Raw genomic sequence first — 12954 nt, forward strand, 5'->3', positions numbered from 1 at the left:
GGGAAAGTGGCTTTCAGGTCTTGACCATTCCAAGCAGGACTGGCCCTAGTCCAAATGTACAGGGGCTTCTGCCTACCCTGGGCTACAGTGGGGCAAGGCTTCTTCCCAGGGATGGTGGGACCACTCAAGTCATCAGGCAGCCTCTCTGAAGACCCCAATGCTTCCTCTGTTCCTCTGTAGCTATTGGCTTCAATGGGTGTGCCTTCCCCACCCCGCCCCCGTCATTCTGTTGCTTGGGATTTGGGGAACAACAATCCCATGTTTGCCTTGCTCACCCACTTCACGGTACTGTAGTCTTCAATTACGTTCTGACATTAGTTGGCCTCTTTCCCAGGCTGATGAGCCTTTACCCTTTTCAATCCTCTTGGGCAGCTTTTCTGCCTTTCCCCACTCATCTTGAGGGTTATGAATGCATGCAGTTGCACTTGTGCACCGCCCCCCTAGTACTTCTGCTCTTCAGTTTCTGTGCACTAAATTGCCTCTTTTTCAAACATTGCTGAATGTATCATTAGCCAGAGGCACCTGTTCTGCTAGGACTGGTCACTTTGCTGAGATTTAAAACACCTGGATCAGATCCTCCTGCTGCATCTTTTGTTCTTGGGAGCCTATTCTCCTCTTGCTCTACTGCAAGTTACACTCAGCAAAATCACAAGACTGCTTGTTTGTATGAGACTTTTAAGGTTCTCCAAGGTGGGGATGAGGCCTGTGTTTAAAATGTGCTACTTTTTTTTTTTTCTTCAAATGACCCTGGGAGTGGAAGCGCCAACCGCAGGCCTCCCAGCCTGGCACTGCAGGCTGGGAGCTGGGGGTGGTGGGGGAGGGGAGAAATAACATAAATGGTAAATGTCACAGCCTGTTGCCCCATTGTTTGAACAGCGATTTGTTGGCTGAAGGGAGAGGGAATCACCAGCTTCCCTCAAGATGTGAGCTACTCACTTCTTTCTCCTCTCCTTCCGTGCCCACCCATTCCCTCAACTTTCTGGGAGTGACTTCCCAAGCAGAGGGGCTGGGGAATGGTCCTTCATGGCCTGCATAGTTTGACTGGCTGTTCACTGGGTTATCCCCAGTAGGACTGAGCAATCGGAACCTGCTAATTAGTTCTAAAGGGTTCTTCTCTGAGCTAATCCTTGGGACAGGAAATTTGATTCCAGTGCTCTAGCAGTAACTTGAACTCTCATCACATGAAACACATTAACCAGGAAGACAATTGCTGCTCAACAAAGATTAACACACTTGATTGTGGAGCTGTGTTCCAACATTGACTAGAGACTTGATACTTCTACATTCTATTTGCCCTAAAGCCTAGAAATAAACCACCTGCTTCATATATCATTTGACATGAAATCCTCCCAGAAGACTGACTTAGCTGAGACGAATTGCCTTCTAATTATTTGCTGAAGACTGGACTGCAGTTATCTTTGATCCCAGACCTGGCAGTCGTTGAATAAATATTACACAAGACTGAAGCTTAGTCCTTGCCAGGTTAATCTCCTTTCAGACCCCACAGGGTGTAATTCCTAACAAGAGCCTCCTGTGCCGATAGGACAGGTCCTGCCTATTGATGAGTTAGCCTCAGGTGATCCAACTAAATGTGGCGTGGTTGATGTTGGGACAAGAAGGATTTGGGGGGAGGGGTAGAGGTGGACACAACTTCTGTCTTCTCAGGAGGTTTTGGATAGGTTTCTTGGCTTATTTTTTTTCTTCCAGTTGGTGGTTTACACAGATAAAGAGATTTCTGATGGGGAGTTCGGATGAGCTTAACTTGGCCTACGGGGCCCAGACCTGTGAGCTAGGTTGGACTGGGTCAAAGTTGGGTTCAGACACCCCCTCTGCTACTCCTGCAGGCTCCCCCCCGAATACACATATGCATGCATGCACACATACACATTCTTTTGATTTGGAGGGTTAAAAGGACTGTGATGCAGGAGATGGGATGTGGCCGTGTGTGTGCACTGGCTTACCTGGGCTGTTTTGGGACTATGACTCTGTACTTTCATAGTTGCTTCCCCCATGAAGCCAAGCCTGGAGTCCCTTCTGGTTCTACTTTAATTCCAGACCAAGCTCAGACACCAAGGTCCAGGGCTCTGTTGAGGTAGAAACTGGGCTGGGGAACTTTGACTTGGGCAAGGATTGTGGCAGCTTACAAAAATCACCAAAGTGGGTGAGTCTACGAAAGCCTGTGATGTGACTTGCTAAGGAACTTGTGTGACTAGTAGTGGGATGCAAAGGCTGAGGAGATATGGGGATGTGGGCTGACCACCAAACCAAGAATTTCTTTGCATCAGTAAGTAGTTATATGATCTATTACCACCACCCTATGGAAAATAGTAGGTGATTCCAACCTCACCACAGATGAGGAAGCAGCATGGTCTAGTGGATAGAGCATGGGCCTAGGAGTCAGAAGGACCTGGGTCGTCCTAATCCTGGTGCTGCCACTTGACTGGCATGTGACCTTGGGCAAGTTACTTTGCTTCTCTGGGCCTCAGTTACCTCATCTGTAAAATGGGGATTAAGCCTCTGAGCCCTCTGTGGGATAGGCTGATTATCCTGTCCAACCTGATTATCTCGTATCTTTCCCAGTGCTTAGTTCAGTGCCTGGCACGTAGTATGTGCTTAACAAATACCATAAAACAAAAAGAGGGAACCCTGTGGAGGTGGTAACAGTGATCTTCTGAAACACTGCTTCTTCCCTCCTCCTTCGGACCCTTCCACTAGAGAGCATGGAACCCCAGAAAGCCTAAAGAACATAGAGTGGGAAGGCATGGCCCTAAATGACATTACAAATTTTTTTTTTTAGTTTTTGGAAGTTAGTACTGCTGTGAAGAATAGTAAAGCTTCCAAGGAGGTTTACAAGCATGCAACCTACCGTTTAAATTAATGATATGAGCTTCTCTTCAATATCTGGAGCGCAGGGGAAAGGCAATCATAATTACCATCTTGGAGAAGAGATGAGAGCTGACTAGAAGCTGCTAGGATCATGGGATACCATGGTCAAGTACTTTCGGACAGCCTGCTGAGGGATATTGTTTTATGTGGCTTCAGGATCAGTTGATCATATTTATTGAGCGCTTACTGTGTGCAGAGCACTGTACTAAGTGCTTGGAATGTACAGTTCAGCAACAGATAGGCAATCCCTGCCCAACAACGGGCTCACGGTCTAAAAGGTGGGAGACAGACTGCAAAACAAAGCATACTAAGTGCTTGGGAGTACAGTATAACAGAGTGAGTGGACACATATCCCTGGCCACAACAAGCTTACAGTTGAGAGGATAATAATAATTATGGCATTTATTAAGCATTTACTATGTGCCAGACACTGTACTAAGCACTGGGGTTTATACAAACAAATCCGGTTCAACAGAGTCTCAACCCCCATTTTACAGACGAGGTCTTTGTGGCATGACAATTGTAGGAGAAATGCAGGGGGGAGGAGTTCCTATTTTAGCCTAGAAAAACAGGAGACACTTAATATTTAAAGAATTGGCCTTCTGGGCTCTGACTTTGAGCCTCAGGGAGTTGAAAGGAAGTAGATTTCACCTCCTGTATGGAGTCCAAATCTTTCCCCAGACTTCAGGCTACCAAGTGAAGTTTAGATGCCTTGAAGGGGTCTCCAAGGCTGAAACTAGTCCCTGAGGGGTGACTGGGCCCCGAAGCCCAGAACTCCTGGGGAATGCTGTGCTATTATGATTGCCCTATAGGGTGACCCTGCCCCAGCCAAAAAAAAAAACAAAACCCAATGTGGCCCAGGTCCACCTCACACTCAGGTGACAGTCACAGGGTGGATCAAACTTGATGCCAGGCTGCATTGCTGTGGGCCTCAGGCTTCTGTTGTTTGAGGGCCTGCAGTTGTTGGCTGTGGGAAGGGCAGTGTCTGCCCAGGGCAAAACCCATGCTTATTTCCACTAAAGTGTAAGCTGCTTCTTGAGAGTAGGGATCTTGTCTACTTATGCTTAGTAAGTGCTAAATGCTATTTAAAAAAAAAAAAAAAACAATCCAAAAAACACCCCAAATCCATCTGTTGGTATAAGTATATCCTGGTTCCCCTTACTCAAACCAAAAAGGGTTTGGCAGAAAATAAACTTAATGATTCAGAAGCCTATTCAGAGCTATTGGTCTTCAGTCCATGCAGACAGGAATTTCTGAGCACGTGATTGCATTCTGAGTGGCCCAAGTACCTCACCGACATCTGTTGCCTGACAGTGCTGGGGATTGTATTCTGCTCCCCAGACCTGCTGTTTGGTCTAGTGGAAAGAGCACTGCTGGGGAAATCTGGGTTCTCGTCCCGGTTCCGCCTGCTGGGGCCAAGCTGTTGGTGGTGAAGGATTCTGACCGAAGAACCACCTCGGGCAATCTGCGAGGTGGACAAGGCCAAGCAGGGATCTTGAAAATAGCTGGCTAGTGTGGGTGGCAACTGCAGTGGTTACCAAGGCTACTGCCTGCTGGGTTATGGCATTATAGCACAGCACTGACATTCTGTAGTCACTTTAGCCATAACTGCATCCTGCATGTTTGCTTTTAAAAAGAAACACAGACAGACCCCTGCAGGCAACTAGACTGTAAGCTCGTTGTGAGCAGGGACTGTGTCTATTTATTGTTGTATTGTACTCTCCCAAGTGCTTAGTCCAGTGCTGTGCACACAATAAGCGCTCAATAAATGTGATCGAATGAAATGCACTTCACCATGTGCATCTGCTTACTGTACTCCTGGCCCCAGTAATAATAATAATGGTATTTAAACGCTTACTATGTGACAAGCACTGTTCTAAGCACTGGGGTAGGTAAGCAAGTTGGACACAGTCCCTGTCCCACATGTGGTTCACAGTCTCAATCCCCATTTTACAGATGAGGTAACTGAGGCCCAGAGAAGTGAAGTGACTTGCCCAAGGTCACACAGCAGACAAGTGGCGGAGCTGGGATTAGAACCCATGACCTCTGACTCCCAAGCCCGGGCTCTTGCCACTAGGCCATGCTGCTTCGCTTAAGCAGTTGGAACGTGAGCTGTGCTGTACAGTCCACTGTCGCTTCAGTGGATTTCTCAGTCCTGGGGTCCCCAGGACCAACAGTCACCTGTTGTTTCTGACCAGAGATGCCATCATCATCACTCTGCTCCCTGCGCTCCCGTCTGTGCCAGAGGTGGGGAAAGCCGAGGGGAGTTTGCAGGAATCATAAGGAGTCTGTGCTGGGCCCCACTTGGTGAAATATTGACCTAGAGTAACCTGCTACTGGGATTGCATCATCAGTTTCTGTGGTCTCCAAACAAAAGATATAAATGTCATCTGAATCAACATGCAAGTCCTGTGTACTTGGGTGTGACCTGGTTGGGGGTGGGGTGGGGGGCAGTCAGCAGTCTTGGTGAGGAGGCTGTCCGTTTAAGGGAGCAGAGTGTGGGGTGATGAGCCATGACCAATGATGAGGCTGACATGTGACAAGATACTGTTGCTCTTCTGGTAGGAGCTGGAGAAAGGCAGTAGCTATATGTAATAGATCTGGTGGTAGACTATGAAAGTCAAAAGACCTTGTTGATTCAAGAACTTTGGGTAATTCTTTGTACTGAATTAAGGATCCATTTCTTTTGGTCGCATTGTTTAACAATACTTTTATTTGACTTGTGTAGCTCTGTAATATATTTTCTTAAAGCAAGAAGAATTTTACATGGACTGTGGACTTCATTTCAAACCGACTCCAAACACCCCCCCCCCCACACCTTTTTTTTTTTTTTAAAGCCAAGTGCTCCTTTTCTAAATGGAAAATGGCAGTTTCTTCGACACTTCCCCGCCCCGCCCTCAACTTTACTCCCGAACCATGGCTGCTCTCAACCTACTCTGTGTCTCCTTCCAGGAAGGAGAATCACCAAGAAGGTGATTCTTCCATGGCTGGACCCTTTCAGCCCCGATTCTATTAGTTGAAAAATGAGACCACTGAATGAGAAGTCCTCTGCTCCTCCAGGGGTTGTTTGGTGTGTGATGTGTTTTTTTGTGTGTGTGGGTGGGTGGGTCCTGTAGTGATGGTAATGGTAACCCTTTTGCAGGTGGTGTGAAACTTGGGCCAATCACAATCCCTGTAGAGGCCTCACACAGTTGGCACTGGTTTTCAGTTTTTCAGTGGTAGCACTGGTCCTAGATCTGAAAATCAATCCTGTAACAGGCTGGATACTACCCGACTTTCAGGTGTTTCCAACACAGCATTCACAACCTGACTTATTATCTTTATTTTTAATTCTGGGTAGTGGAGGGTGTCCCTTGGGGTAACACATTTTGGTCTGTCCGCTACAGGATTTCCTCTAATCCGTGTTTCCTGGGGGTATCCCTCGGGAACCAGTGACTCACATGTCTACTGCAAAGTCACAAGGTTTCTCAGACTCTCCAGTGAGAGGAGGCATGCAAATTAGGGACATTCTGGAGTTGTTCAAGGGTAGAGTTGTCTCTGTTGGACATGGTTTTAACCAAGTAAAGCTCACTTTTTGTGGATAACGCACATGGAATGGACCTAGCTGAATTAATACAATCAGTCCAGATTGTAGCGTTTTTTTTTTTTAGTAATGTTGGCATTTAAGCGCTGACTATGTGCTAATTAAGTAATTTTAACATTACTGTTGACCAAGTGTCCCAGTTCCCACTGCACCCATCCCATTTTCTCCTTCGACTATGCCCATATAAGAGGAATAAGTCCAAATTCTAAATGCTCCCAGCCCTTCCGTAATACGTATCTGTACTATGCATTTGTGTAGATCGCTTAGCAAATTCAAAACTGGCCTTCCAACAGGGCTCATCTATTTACATAGAGTGCGATGTTGTGAATATGTATTGGTGATTGAGGTGTATTTTTTTTCTACTGTGAATTTTCCTTAAAATGGAGCTTGTTGTTTCTCCCCTCCCCTGCTATTGAGCTGAAAGTGTCTCTTGCCCATGTTTTGTCAATATTTACGCATTCTGTTCACTGTTTCCCACTAGATTAGATGCCCTTCTAGCACTCAAGGGCCAATCAGACCAATCAGTTGAGTGAATAAGCACTAACCAAAATTTAAACACTGACTTGCTAATTACAGAAGTGCTTTCCTGAACAGTTTAATGGTTTTTAAATCATTAAGAAGCAGAGTGACCTAGTGGATAGAGTACAGTCCTGGGAGTCAAAAGGACCATGGTTCTAATCCCTCCTCCACTACTTGTCTGCTGTGTGACCTTGGGCAAGTCACTTCTCTGTGCCTGCTACCTCATCTGTAAAATGGGGATTATATGTAGGATGGGTATTATATGTGGGACAGGGACTGTGTCCAACCTGATGATTTTGTATCTACCTCAGTGCTTAGAACAGTGCTTGACACAGAGTAAGCACTAACAGATACCATTAAAAAAAATAACTTGCTAACTTTTTTTTTTCCCATAGGAATCATGCTGACTGAACCAGATGTGTCTGCTGGGGTTGCAGACTGTAACACTCCTCAGGTGTATCTGAAATCCTATACTACTTTGACCAGTGATGTCTCCTTGGATGAAGTGCAAGTGGGATCCTGCTCTAGGTTTGTCTTCATTTTTTTTTTCCCATAGCTCTGGAAGCTGCACTCTTAATGACTTGTGGGCAGCTGCCCATTTCTCTTAATTCCGAGAGGAGTGTTAAGTCAAAGTCTAGCTATCTTGTTGCCTAGGAGACCTCTACTCACCACCTTTTTGGCATGAAGAGAACAAGGCTAAGGATCTGGTGTGCCCCCAGCAAATGAGGGGAAGGGAGCTACAGGTCAGATCTCTTCCCAGTGCTCCCACCACTCCTTGATTTAGTTCTCCCTGGCCCTTCTGCCACATCTTAAGGGGAGAATCCTGGTCAATTCCAGATATCTGGGAGGGCTTTGCTGATCATCACCCACCATGCTTGCTGAGCAAATCTGCAACCTGGGACTAGTGTCCAGAGGGAGCAGAGACAAAGAGGTTACTGTAGTACATTGACTGTAACACACGCAGCTAATTAGTCTCCACTGTGTACGCCAAGGGACTAAATTGACTGTTTACACAGATGTACAGAAAGGAATTCATGAAGTCCTGCAGATTGGGATGTGGATGCTGTTTATCATGTTACATGGGTCCTACACACTTGAGCCATGTGTGCTATTGAGTCTCTGGAACATCTGAGAAGCTTTGGGTTTTGTCTAGAGGAAAGGAAGGGGTTGCAGGTCTTGAAGGTATTAGGTTTCTTTTTGGGTTGTTTTCCTCCTCCAAAACTTTGGTGCTAGGGTCCTGTGTGCATAATTCTTCAAGGGTTACCCTTTTCTTCCTCTTCCTCCTCACCCCCAATCTCCATCTGTTCCTCCTGCTTGGAACTCCCACCTCCTTCAAATCCAACTAACTGACCATAGCACATTTCCCCATCAAAACTAATCAATCAATTGTATTTTTTTAATTTTATAATTTGGTATTTGTTAAGCGCTTACTATGTGCAAAGCACTGTTCTAAGCGCTGGGGTAGATACAGGGTAATCAGGTTGTCCCACGTGAGGCTCACAGTTAATCCCCATTGACAGATGAGGTAACTGAGGCACAGAGAAGTGAAGCGACTTGCCCACAGTCACACAGCTGACAAGTGGCAGAGCTGGGATTCAAACTCATGACCTCTGACTCCCAAGCCCGTGCTCTTTCCACTGAGCCACGCTGCTTCTCTGAGCACTTACTGTGTGCAGAGCACTGTACTAAGCAGTTGGGAGAGTACAATATAACCGAGTTGGTAGACATGTTCCCTGACCACAACGAGCTTACAGTCCAGAAGGGGAGTCAGACATTAATTCTGTCCTTCAACCCACATATTCAATGTCATTAAATGCCGTCAGTTCAGTCTTCATGACATCACTAAAATTCACCCTTTCCTCTCCATTCAAACTGCTTCCATGTTATTTCAAACACCTTATCCTACCTTGATTACTGCATCAGCCTCTTTGCTGACCTCCCTTTTCCTGTCTTTCCCCACTCCAGTCCATACTTTATATTGCTGCCAGGATCATTTTTCTACAAAAACGTCTGGTCCGTGTGTCCCTACTCCTCAATAGTTGTGGTTTTCGGCACTTACTCTGTGCCAAGCATTGTACTAAGCACTGGGGTAGATACAAGATAATCAGGTCCTATTTGAAGCTCACAGTCTAAGTAGGAAGAGGGACAGGTATTAATAATGTTGGTATTTAAGCGCTTACTATGTGCAGAGCACTGTTCTAAGCGCTGGGGTAGATACAGGGTAATCAGGTTGTCCCACATGAGGCTCACAGTCTTAATCCCCATTGACAGATGAGGTAACTGAGGCACAGAGAAGTGAAGCGACTTGCCCACAGTCACACAGCTGACAAGTGGCAGAGCTGGGATTCAAACCCATGACCTCTGACTCCCAAGCCCGTGCTTTTTCCACTGAGGTACGCTGCTTCTCTATTGAATCCCCATTTTGCAGATGAGGGGAACTGAGACATAGAGAAGTCATGTGACTTGCCCAAGGTCACACAGCAGACTAGTGGCAGAGCTGGGATTAAAACCCAGGTCCTCTGATTCCCAGGCCCGTGCTTTTTTCTCTATGCCATGTTGCTTCTCAAGAACCTCCTGTGGTTGTCCATCCACCTTGGCATCAAGCAGAAACTCCTTACCATCGGCTTTAAAGCACTCAGTCACCTTGCCCCCTCCTACCATATCTCACCGATTTGCTACTACAACCCAGTCACCATGCACACTTTGCTCCTTTAATGCCAACCTCCTCACTGTGCCTCTATCTAGCTGCCGACCTCATCCACACCCTCTCTCTGGCCTGTAACAACCCTCCCTCGTCATAGCCGACAGATGATCACTCTGAATCTTCAAAGCCTTATTGATGATTATGGTGCTTGTTAAATGCTCATTGTGTGTCAAACACTGTTATAAGCGCTGGGGTAGATACAAGTTAATCGAGAAGTAGCGTGGCTCAGTGGAAAGAGCACGGGCTTTGGAGTCAGGGGTCATGAGTTCAAATCCCAGCTCTGCCACTTGTCAGCTGTGTGACTGTGGGCAAGTCACTTAACTTCTCTGTGCCTCAGTTACCTCATCTGTAAAATGGGGATTAAGACTGTGAGCCCCAAGTGGGACAACCTGATTCCCCTGTGTCTACCCCAGTGCTTAGAACAGTGCTCTGCACATAGTAAGCGCTTAACAAATACCAACATTATTAAGTTAATCACGTCAAACACAGTCCCTGTCCCATATAGGGCTCGCAGTCTAAGTAGGACGAACAACGGGAATTGAATTCCCAGTTTACAGTTGAGGAAACAGGCACAGAGAAGTGAAGTGACTTGGCCAAGGACATACAGCAGGCACGAGTCTTCTGCTAGGTCAGCCTGCTTTGTTCCTGCTTCTACCACTGCCCCAGAACCCAGCTCCCCCAGCCCCTGGCGAAGGCAGAGGGAGAAAGAAGCTCCTACTTGAAGGCACATCTCTAAGAAGCCTTTCCTGACTAGGCCCTCATTTCCTCTTCTCTCACTCTCTTCTGTGTTGCACTTGTATTCACACCCTTTATTCACCCCTCCTTCAGCTCCACGGCACTTATGTACAAATCCAATTTATATTACTATTGGTCTCCTCCTCTAGACCATAAGCTGGTTGTGGGCAGGGAACGTGTCTACCAACTCTGTTATATTATAGTCTCGCAAGCATTTAATGCAGTGTTCTGCACACAGTGAGTATTCAAGAAATTCGATTGATTGTAAATTATTGATGTGTACATAAGTGCTGAGGGAGGGTTGACTGAAGGGTGCAAATGCAAGGGCGACAGAAGGAAGTGGGAGAAGAGGAATGAGAGCTTAGTTGGGAAAGGCCTCTTGAGAAAATGTGCTTTTTAATAAGCATGTGCAAGTGGGGAAAATGTCAGGTATGAAGAGAGGGAGTTGCAGGGTGTGGGCGAGGGGTCGGCGGTGAGAGAGATGAGCTTGAGTAGGCTGGTATTAAACGAGCCAAGTGTGTGGACTGGGTTGTAGTAGGAAAATGGAGGTAAGGTAGGAGGGAACAAGGTGACTGAGTGCTTTAAAGCCGATGGTAAGGAGTTTCTCTTTGAGATGGAGGTGGATGGGCAACCACTGGAAGTCCTTGAGAAGTGGGGAAGCATGGACTGAATGCTTTTGTAGAAAAGTGACTTAGGCAGCAGAGTGAAGTAGGGACTGGAGTGGGGGGAGAGAGGAGGCAGGGAGTTGATTATTGCATCAGTCTTGCTCAAGGTGGGATAAGATAATTACTTGCATTAACTTGGTAACAGTTCTGATGGAGAGAAAAGGGTGGATTTTAGTGATATTGTGAAGGTTGAACTGGCAAAATTTAGTGACAGATTGAACATGTGGGTTGTGAATGAAAGAAAAGAGTCGAGGATAATGCTAAGGGTCTGGGCTTGAGACAGGGAGGATGGTGGTGCTGTTGACAGTGGTGGGAAAGTTGGGGGGAAGGCAGGGTTTGGGTGGGAAGATGGAGTTCCACTTTGGACGTGCAAAGTTTATCAGTGGAACATCCAAATAGAGATGTCCTGAAGGTGGGAAGAAATGCAAAATTGCAGAGCAGGAGAGAGATCAGGGCTGGAGATGTAGATCTGGGAATCACCCACATAGAGATGGTAGCTGAACCCATGGGAGTGAATGAGTTCTCTGAGGGAGTGTGGTTCTGGATGGAGAAATAGATGGGACCCCAGAACTGAGCCTTGAGTGACTCCCACAGTTGAGGTGTGGGAGGCAGAGGAGGAGCCTGTGAAAGAGACGAGAATGAGTGATTAGAGAGATAGGAGGAGAACCAGGAGAGGAAAGTGTCAGTGAAGTCAAGGATGGATAATGTTTCTAGGAGAAGAGGGTGGTCGACAGTGTCAAAGGCAGCTGAGGTTGAGGAGGATTAGGATGGAGTAGAGGCCATTAGATTTGGCTAGAAGGAGATTATTAACAACCTTTTGAGGGTGGTTTTCAGTGGAGTGAAGAAGATGGAAGCCAGATTGGAGAGGGTCAAGGAAAGAATTAGAGGAGAGGAAGTGAAGGCAGCAGTGGGTGTAGGCAACTTGCTCAAGGTGTTTGGAGAGGAGTGGTAGGAGGGAGGTGGGGTGATAATTGAAGGAAGTTTTGAGGTCAAGGGAAGGTTTTTTAGGATAGGGAATACACAAGCATGGTTGAAAGCAATGGTTGAAAAAGCCATTGGAGAGTGAACTTTTGAAGATGGTCAGGGAGGGGCCGAATGTTTTAATGAGGTTGGAGATGCAGGCGGAGGGGGGTGGATTTCGAAGAGGCAGGAGATCGCCTCTTGAAGTACTGCTGGGAAAGATGGGAGAGTCAAAGGAGGGGGCCAGGAGGAGGGAGGGACTGGAGAGAAGTAGGGGAGACTTTAGGGAGATCTTGCCTAATGGTTTCAGTTTTCTCAAAGTATGTGGCCAGGTCATTAGGGGCATATAAGAGATGCAAGGTGACAGGGAGTTCGAAGAGGAAGTTAAGTATCTGAAACAACTGGTGAGTTGGGGGTCAATAAGGATGGAGAAATAATATAGATGGAGGAGAGAACATAAACAGGCAAGCATGAGTTTGAGATGGACAAGGTTGGCCTGAAACCTGGATTTCCATCAGCAGTGCTCTGTGGCTGATGTACAAGAGTGAAGGAAGCACACTGTAGAAGTAATGCAGGGCTATAGGTGAGTGGTATGAGATTGGCGAAGGGATGGGGAGCGAGTGAGTTGAGTTCAGTAGAGAGGGTGGTATTGAGGGTGTCAATTTGATCATCAAGGGAAGGTAGTTGGGGTATGGAGACTAAATGGGACATGATGAGAAAATTGGGGTCAAAAAATTGGAGGTCTCTGTCAGGGAACAGGACAGATTGGTGGGGGAGGGGGTGTGGGAAAGACGGCAAAAGAGGAGGTTGTGGTCAGAGGGATTTCAGAGTTGGTAAGGATAGAGATTTTATGGTTACCAGAGATGATGAGATGGAGTGTATGTCCAAGTTGATGAATGGGT

The 12954-nt window shown here is 46.7% G+C and overlaps 1 protein-coding gene across 2 annotated transcripts in view; it reads left to right on the plus strand.

The window, feature by feature from the left end:
* The window catches only part of ACSBG2 (acyl-CoA synthetase bubblegum family member 2), a 40037-nt gene that overhangs the window by 6566 nt on the left and 20517 nt on the right, over positions 1-12954 (plus strand). For both annotated transcript variants that reach the window (XM_029050805.2, XM_029050806.2), the window contains exon 2: positions 7384-7516. In XM_029050805.2, coding sequence (XP_028906638.1) covers positions 7389-7516 — 128 coding nt within the window. In that variant the 5' untranslated portion in view covers positions 7384-7388. The remainder of the gene's footprint in view (positions 1-7383; positions 7517-12954) is intronic.

This window comes from Ornithorhynchus anatinus, chromosome X1, assembly GCF_004115215.2.
Source record: "Ornithorhynchus anatinus isolate Pmale09 chromosome X1, mOrnAna1.pri.v4, whole genome shotgun sequence".
Classification (NCBI taxonomy): domain Eukaryota; kingdom Metazoa; phylum Chordata; class Mammalia; order Monotremata; family Ornithorhynchidae; genus Ornithorhynchus; species Ornithorhynchus anatinus.